The 8,525-nt window shown below is 43.0% G+C and overlaps 1 protein-coding gene across 1 annotated transcript; it reads left to right on the forward strand.

Moving 5' to 3' along the window:
• The first annotated feature begins 912 nt into the window (after window positions 1-912).
• On the forward strand, window positions 913-6,318 carry LOC121276585 (protein rapunzel-like). Its single transcript, XM_041185168.1, has 2 exons — window positions 913-1,053; window positions 3,711-6,318. The coding sequence occupies exon 2, from the start codon at window positions 3,759-3,761 to the stop codon at window positions 4,941-4,943; it is 1,185 nt and encodes a 394-aa protein (XP_041041102.1). The 5' UTR covers window positions 913-1,053; window positions 3,711-3,758; the 3' UTR covers window positions 4,944-6,318.
• The last annotated feature ends 2,207 nt before the right edge of the window (window positions 6,319-8,525 follow it).

The raw sequence follows: 8,525 nt of genomic DNA on the forward strand, positions 1-8,525 counted from the left end.
CCAGGATACTCAACCTCACTGTTAACCACCCGGCCAATCTTTGTGTCATCCGCAAACTTACTAATCCTACAACCCACATAGTCATCTATGTCGTTTATAAAAATGACAAATAATAGGGGACCCAGCACAGATCCCTGTGGTACGCCACTGGACACTGGCTTCCAGTCAGTAAAGCATCCTTCTGTCATCACCCTCTGTCTCCTACAACTAAGCCAATTTTAAATTCACCTTATCAAATAACCCTGTATCCCATGTGGCTTTGCCTTCTTTATAAGCCTCCCATGTGGGACCTTGTCAAAGGCTTTGCTGAAATCCATATAAACTACATCAACTGCACTACCCTCATCTACACATCTGGTTACCTCCTCAAAACATTCAATCAAATTTGTTAGGCATGACCTCCCTCTGACAAAGCCATGCTGACTATCCCTGATCAAACCTTGCCTCTCCAAGTGGAGATAGATTCTCTCCTTCAGAATTTCCTCCAATGATTTCCCTACTAGGGAACATAGTTACAGAATAAGGGGACACTCATTTAAAACTGAGATGCGAAGGAATTTCTTCTCCCAGAGGGCAGTGAATGTCTGCACTTCTCTACCCCAGAGAATTGTAGTGGCTCAATCACTGAAAGTATTTAAAGAGGAGGTAGATAGATTTTTGACATATCAGGGAGTTGAGGGCTATGAGGAGGTGGCACGAAAGAGGAGTTGAGGCCTGGGGCAGATTTGCCATGATCTTATTGAATGGCAGGACAGGCTTGAGGGGCCGAATGGTCTAATTCCTGCTCCTATTTGTTATGTTATTATTCAAAAACCACATTCTCAGTTTATCTCGTGTAAACACTGTTCATTGCTAACATTCCAGAAAGCACAAGGGCAGCTACACCCAGTACCAGAGTACTTTGCACACATTGACATCTGCCTGTATCTAAAAGGTATAAAAAGACCCTGATCTGTCTCTCTGCCCTTCAGTTAGTGGTTTAGACAGAAGACCCATCTGGGAAACTGTTCAAGAGAGAAGATCTCAAGCTCTACAGAGTTCTAAAAGGCACAGGTTGTATGTCTAATTATTTTTGAAATAATTCAGTAATTTGGTTTATCAACCTGTTATTGTGTTCACAATCAATTTTCCCCATATATCATTCTGGAATAGCATTTTTACTTTATCAATCCCAATCCGATCTTGTAAAAACGGTGACTGGAGCCTCTCAGAAGCAAATGGGTTGGAGGGAGGGAATTCTAGGCTTCAGAAACACATGGGGAAGGCATTGGACTCACCCTGCCTAAGCTGACTCTTTGAAAGAGCTATCCACTTAATCCTACCCCTGTTCCTTTTCCATAGCACTGCAAATTTCTCCTCTTGCACTATTTATCCAAATCCCTTTATAAAGTTAACATGGAATTTGCTTCCACTGTTTTGTCAGGCAGTATGTTCCAGATTGTTAAATTTGTAACAGCCAGGATGTGAAGGAGAACAGTAGAAGCCAATCCTTACCCCGCTTTAGGTTTAGTTACAAAGTGAAACTACTAATGTATAGCTCGTAACTCTACAATCCACCACCGATGTCAAGGAGCATCTCTTTAAATACCTCCAAGTAATTATCCAGTAAGGAACCTGAATCTTAACCTTAATTTATACAATTAACACAGATCACGACAAGTCACAATGAGAGCATGTTCTTCGGTTCAAAGTGAAATAAAGGTGATTACAAGGGTATAAAGACCGAGCTGGCTAAAGTGAACGAGGAAAAGAGGTTATGGGTTGGGTCAGGCATTTAAGGAGACACTTTCTAACATTCAGCAAAGATACATTCCAGTGAGGAAGAGAGACTCTCGGGACAGGGTTTTTACCCTGTCAGGCAGTCCTGGGAGTAGCTGCTGCTGGTGAACAACGATTTCACACTGCCTGGACCACAAGCCGGTCTCCCTGGGGTGCTGCTGGGGTGGGAGGCGGGAGGAGGTCCAACGCTGGCGTGTGCGCAGTGAAATCTCCCTGAGGGGCAGAGCTGCCTCAAGGAGCTGAAGATTAAAAACTCAAAAATAAGAGAGTTACCACTGTTAAAAACATGTCCCCTCACGTGACTCTGTCACATGAGCTGGGGTAGATTTTACTCTGAGGCTGTGCCCTCGGGTCCTAGTCTCTCCTACTAATGGAAACATCTTCCCCACGTCCACTCTATCCAGGCCTTTCAGTATTCTGTAAGTTTCAATCAGATACTCCCTCATCCTTCTAAACACCATCGGGTATAGACCCAGAGTCCTCAAACGTTCCTCATATGTTAAGATTTTCATTCCTGGGATCGTTCTTGTGAACCTCCTCTGGACCCTCTCCAGGGCCAGAACATCCTTCCTGAGATACGGGGCCCAAAATTGCTCACAATGTTCTAAATGTGGTCTGACCAGAGCCTTATAAAGCCTCAGCAGCACATCCCTGCTTTTATATTCTAGTCCTCTTGAAATAAATGCCAACATTGCATTTGCCTTCCTAACTACCATCTCAACTTGCAAGTTAACCTTAAGAGAATCCTGGACTAGGACTCCCAAGTCCCTTTGCACTCCAGATTTCTGAATTCTCTCCCCATTTAGAAAATAGTCTATGCCTCTATTCTTCCTACCAAAGTGTATGACCTCACACTTCCCCATGTTGTATTCCATCTGCCACTTCTTTGCCCATTCTCCTAACCTGTCCAAATCCTTCTGCAGCCTCCCCACCTCCTCAATACTACCTGTCCCTCCACCTATCTTTGTATCATCTGCAAACTTATCCAGGATGCCCTCAGTTCCTTCATCTAGATCATTAATGTATAAAGTGAAAAGTTGTGGTCCCAACACTGACCCCTGCGGAACTCCACTAGTCACCGGCCGCCATCCTGAGAAGGACCCCCTTATCCCCACGCTCTGTCTCCTGCCAGACAGCCAATCTTCTATCCATGCTAGTACCTTGCCTCTAACACCATGGGCTCTTATCTTACTGAGCAGCCTCCTGTGCGGCACCTTGTCAAAGGCCTTCTGGAAGTCCAAGTAGATAACATCCATTGGCTCTCCTTTGTCTAACCTACTCATTAACTCCTCAAAGAATTCTAACAGATTTGTCAGGCATGACTTCCCCTTGATGAAACCATGCTGACTTTGCCTGATTTTATCATGCACTTCCAAGTATTCTGAAATCTCGTCCTTAATCATGGACTCTAAAATCTTAACAACGACCGAGATCAGGCTAATCGGCCAGTAATTTCCCAATTTGCCTCCGTCCCTTCTTAAACAGGGGGGTTACATTAGTGATGAGAGGTGATCTCATTCAAACATACCAAATTTTTACAGGGCTTGAGAGGGGAGATGCAGGAAAGATGTTTCTCCTTGCTGGAGGGTCTAGGACCAGGCGACACAGAATCAGAATAAGGGGCAGGTCATTTAGGGCTGAGATGAGGAGGAATTTCTTCGATCAGGGGGAGATGAACATTTGGAGTTCTCTGCCCCACAGGGCTGTGGAGGTTCAACCAATGAGTATGTTCAAGACAGGTATTGATAGATTTCTACATATTAAAAACATCAAGATGTAATGGGATAAAGCAGGGAAATGGAGTTGAGGTAGAAGAGCAGCCTTCATCTCATTGATTGGCGGAGTGAGCTCGAAGACAGAATGGCCTCCTCCTCTCACCCCTGATAAATTACAGAGTCACATATAAACTATGATAACTTTTTCCTTTCAGGGACGACTGAAGGAAGTGACGATCCAAACACTGAACTCTGATCCCCAGGATGGCTGGAACAGCAATAACTTCACTGCAAATTGCAAAAGCCAGCACTGAGGTTGTGAATGCAATTGTTCAAGTGAAAAATGCTATGTCAGTAGTTGAGAGTTTGGAAAAGCTAGCCTCTGCAGCCGGAGTAGTGGGTGCTATTTTTGGGTTAGCAGCAGCAATTGTTAAACTCGCTCTGGGCAATGTGGAGAGCGCGGAGATGAGATACATGAAGGAGCAGTTCCAGATAGTCAGGAACAAGCTAGATGTAATTTCAGATCAGATTAAAGAAGTGCTTCAGGCGATTGAGCAAAGTACAGTCAATAATCAATACTTCCCCATTGAAGAGAATCTGAAAAACCAGTTCAGGAAGTACATGGACATCCTGAACTCAAAACCAGAGTACCGAGAGAAAGAGAAACAAGAGTTTCTCACACACTTCGAAGTGTCTAAAGGTGACCAGAACCTCCACACTCTCTTTGATGCTGTGATGGGATATTCTGCCATCTTTGGCAAACCCATCCTGGAAACGGCCATGGGGTATGACCAGAGGAATCGGCGTCTCATGGAAGGTCTGTGCTCCCGTCTGAAGGAGCTATTCTGTATTGGCCTGATTGCCCTGATGGGTCATGCTGCCATCACTGGGAATGATGTAGAAGCATTAAAGACAGAATGGAATGGAAAATTGGCTGAAGTTGACAGTAAAATGAAATCCATGATAGATCGATGCATAAATGAGTTTGCGGATCAGGCAAAAATAGATGTTGAAAAAATGATAAAAGATAAAGGTGGAAGGGATAATGCTGAGTGTACAAGTTACTTAAGAAACAGCTTGGTGAAGAAATATGACTGGGTTAAATGGTCTGTAAGGGTCTATAATCCTGTCTCTGGATTCGACAATCACTGTGTCATTGGTTCTAATTGGTTTAACTTTTTCAGACTCAATGGTGTTAATGTTGTTGCCTCCTATGGCATTGAGCCAAAACCAATTGATGAAGGGACAATAAGGCAGTTAATGGAGGGGAAAAATGGCTGGCGGGATGCAAGAGATGTCGCTCAACATGTGTATGATAACCTTCCCCCTGGGCATGTTGTACACACAGTGAGACGCCTCAAGGGGCTTTGTGATTCCAACAATTTTCCTGTAAATTGTCATTTCTGGGAAAATTATAGTGGAGTCACCCTCTGTGTCCATTCCATATAAACCTCCCTCTGACCTTGCCAGATACTCTGCCCCTGAGTCAATGCTGCTGTTCTCAGGGGATGTCTGTTTTTTTGACTAGAATTTGTATAGAAAACACTATCATTATTCACCATCCTATTCTACCTGTAACAAATTAACACTGAAAATTATTGTCATTCTGATAGTGAACCTACCTTCACTGAAAGTTGACCAACCAATGACATCCAATCAGAAAGCAGGTCAGCCTTGTTCACTAGAAGCTACTGTCTGGGCCTGTGGTGGGAGTGGCAGGTGGGTCCTGTGTGAGGGGCTGTGTGAACTGAGGAGACAAAGGAGGTTAGATGTGGAATAAATGGACAGACAGAGACCACTACACACAATCCCACATGAACCAGCTCGATGGGGACTCAGGAATTATGCTCAATGACAGATATGCATCATCATCATCATCGTTAGCTCCGACTCAAATGACATCCACCCAAGGTTGTGAGTTTCTGCCATGGGTCTTCTTGTACCTTAGCCTGATTCATGACTCACAGATCCTTGGACACATGAGGCAGGATGTCCCATGAGGTAGTGGGATCCAGGGTGCAGGCTTTGTTTCCTTAGCTTTCCATCATTAAGATTAGATTTGGACTCAAAGCATGATGGAACCTGATGGTGGTGATGACAAATGCTCTGTACACGAGGACTTATATTGATTTGTGGGAGTCTTTGTGATCAGTTTAGTTTTGCAATGGAGGCAACTGAGGTTCGAGAGTTTTCCATACAGCCGGTATTTAACACTCACACCTGAGGGCAGTTCACCTTTGATGAGGTGAGTAGCTGTTGTCAGATAGATTAGAAATGGTTTGTGGGTTATCACACAGCCTAGTTTAACAGTGGCCCAGGTGTTAAAGGTGACTGGTTCACATCTCCCATGCAAGAACGTTGCAGTCATATAATCATGAAGCAATTGCAGGATTGTGATGAAGATTCTTGGACGTCCAGATCTTTGGAGTACAATCTATAGAACCTCGTCATTTACTGAGTCAAATGCCATGAAGAGCTCCTGGGTCCGCTCTGAAGATTTTTCTGGGATTTGTCTGCTACTCTCTATACAAGTATACAAGACACTTTCTTATATTTGTGTTAGCAATGAAAATGGATTGCAATAACTCACGAGTACAATGATGGTTTCTGTTCAGTGGAACTGTAATAATCTGATTTCTCTCACATAGTCTGTATTGTTGAAAGACCCTCTGTCATGGGGACACTCACTGTGTTACACGATGATTTCTTTACGCTTTCAGTTTAATTGTTGCAATTACTGGTTTTCGCTTTCAGTGATTGGAATTATTGAAATAACATTCACTCTGTTCATTACAGTCTGCTGAATAAACTCAGTGGGAGAACAGGTACTGACTGTCTGGAATTATTACTAACCTCCATTATATACATTCTTAGCTATCTCTTCAATCACACACTGTGAGGGTGAGGTAGAGGGATGGCTTTAATCCAGGTGATACTGGTTTTAACCATCAGCTGGAGAGCTGGTGTGAACCACGCAATATCTCTGTTGGGGAAGGCCTGTGCATTGGGAACATCCTTCTTGCATCCACCCTGTCTAGTCCTGTTAGAATTTTATAGATTTCTATGAGATCCCCCCTCATTCTTCAATCTTCTACACACAGTCTTAAAATTAAACAATGCCTTCCTTTAAGCTATGCATCTGATCTTGATGTCTTTACAGGTGTCCCATTCATTAAGACAGACTCAACAATCAAGGACAGTGTGGGTTCCTAAAAGGGAGGAAATGCCAGGTTTATCCCTTTTCTTTCTCAGCTGTTATAACGCTTCCATGTTCTCATAAGAAAAGCTAATGAAGATATACAGAAGTAACACAAAGTGACTTCTAATTAACTACAGATGATTAATTACTTATCCTTGAATTGTAACTTAATTGAGGGACACTGGTCAGACACCAGTGGCTGCTTCATAATACAGTTTTGGGTGATTTGGTTGTAAAAGTTTAATGACATCAAAATGGCTTCTTATCTCAGTGTTGGCACAAGGTGGAGTTTAAGCTTGTTAGCTTATTACAGTGAATATACTTAACCAGGGAGTGGTTGGGTTACACTAAAATCTAGAACTCAGGCTCAGTTATAACTCCCCGGGTTGAGGGTGAAATATACCACTGATATATTGATCCTGACTATTTATCTCTTTTTTATATTTTTGGGGCATGAGACTTTGTCCCCGACTCACATCAGTCGGTGCATGTTTGTATCATGTGAGGACCCTGAAGTAACAGAATGAAAAATAATGACAATTGTGGTTATCAATTGCACTAACACAAATGTAGCTCTGAGCCAAGGGATGTTCATTTAAATTAACAACTTTCTGCCACCAGTGTGTTTTCTTATCTCCTAATCCTTTCATCCCTTTTTCTTGTCTCTCTTTATCCTGTTGCATTCAAGCGACATGTCTCGGTTATGTTAACATTCTCCAGTTCCTCTAGATCTGACCATTCCATCCCCGTCCATTTTTTGACGTGGGCATGGGGTGTGGGCATCGTTGCCCAGTCCAGCCTTTATTGCCCATCCCTAAATGCCCTCTGAATGAGGGCAGTTGGGGAGTCAACCACGTTGCTGTGGGGTCTGGAGTCACGTGTAGGTCAGACCAGGTAAGGACGGCAGATTTCCTTCCCTAAAGGGCATTGGGTTTTTTAAGACCATAGTTTCATGATCTTCATCAGACTTTTTATTGAGTTAAAATTTCACCATCTGCCTGGGTGGGAGTCAAACCCATGTCCCCAGACCGTTACTCCAGGTCTCTGAAATACCAGCCCAGTGACATGATCACTCTGCCACCACCTCCCCTTTAGGATCGTACAATGTTAATCCACGAGGGGGAGTTGAGACAGGCTGTGGGTATCAGGATATAGAATATCAGGATATACACCTGTAACCAAGTAAAGTGTGGTATTTACTCTTTTAACTGATTAATGTGGTACAATTTTCCATCTTTGGTTTTGCTTTTCACAGAGGTAACATGTTAGCCCAATGAGCAGGGCCCTCTGCACACCACTATTCAATTTTACTTTGAAGGTTCTGCTCCCTCTGTCCACCCCTCCAGAAGGCTGTGGATGGTAGTTGATGTAAAGTTCGTGTCTGATTCCAAATAATTTTGACATTTGAGTGAAAATTTCCTGGGTGAAATGTGTCCCTTGGGTACTATCGAACTGCACATACAGATTACCTCAATCAATCACATTCTCTTGAAAAAGTGTTTGCTAATTCTCAGTTGCTCACATATAAGTATTCAGGTCTTAATTATCAAATCAAATGGATTCAAAAATCCCCCCCATCTCTCTCTTCAAAACCGTATCTAACTTGTGGATAGTTCTTACTCTGTATCATTACTCCTTAGCTTTCATTTCTTACAATCCAAAACTTCTTTCATTTTTACTTTAATTAAACTTCCTCTAACCATTACCACCCTAATTGTCTTAAAACCAGTTTCTCTCTGGAGTACGTGTCGGTGCTGTGATGATTTAAGGATGTTTGCTCGCTCCATTGGCCATTTATCCATTTCATGTGTCGTTTTTCAAGTGGTTGCACA

Source organism: Carcharodon carcharias, chromosome 3 (genome assembly GCF_017639515.1).
Source record: "Carcharodon carcharias isolate sCarCar2 chromosome 3, sCarCar2.pri, whole genome shotgun sequence".
NCBI lineage: Eukaryota > Metazoa > Chordata > Chondrichthyes > Lamniformes > Lamnidae > Carcharodon > Carcharodon carcharias.

Coding starts and splice junctions, on each gene's coding strand:
- LOC121276585 (XM_041185168.1), top strand. CDS start 3,759: ATGGCTGGAACAGCAATAACTTCACTGCAAATTGCAAAAGCCAGCACT.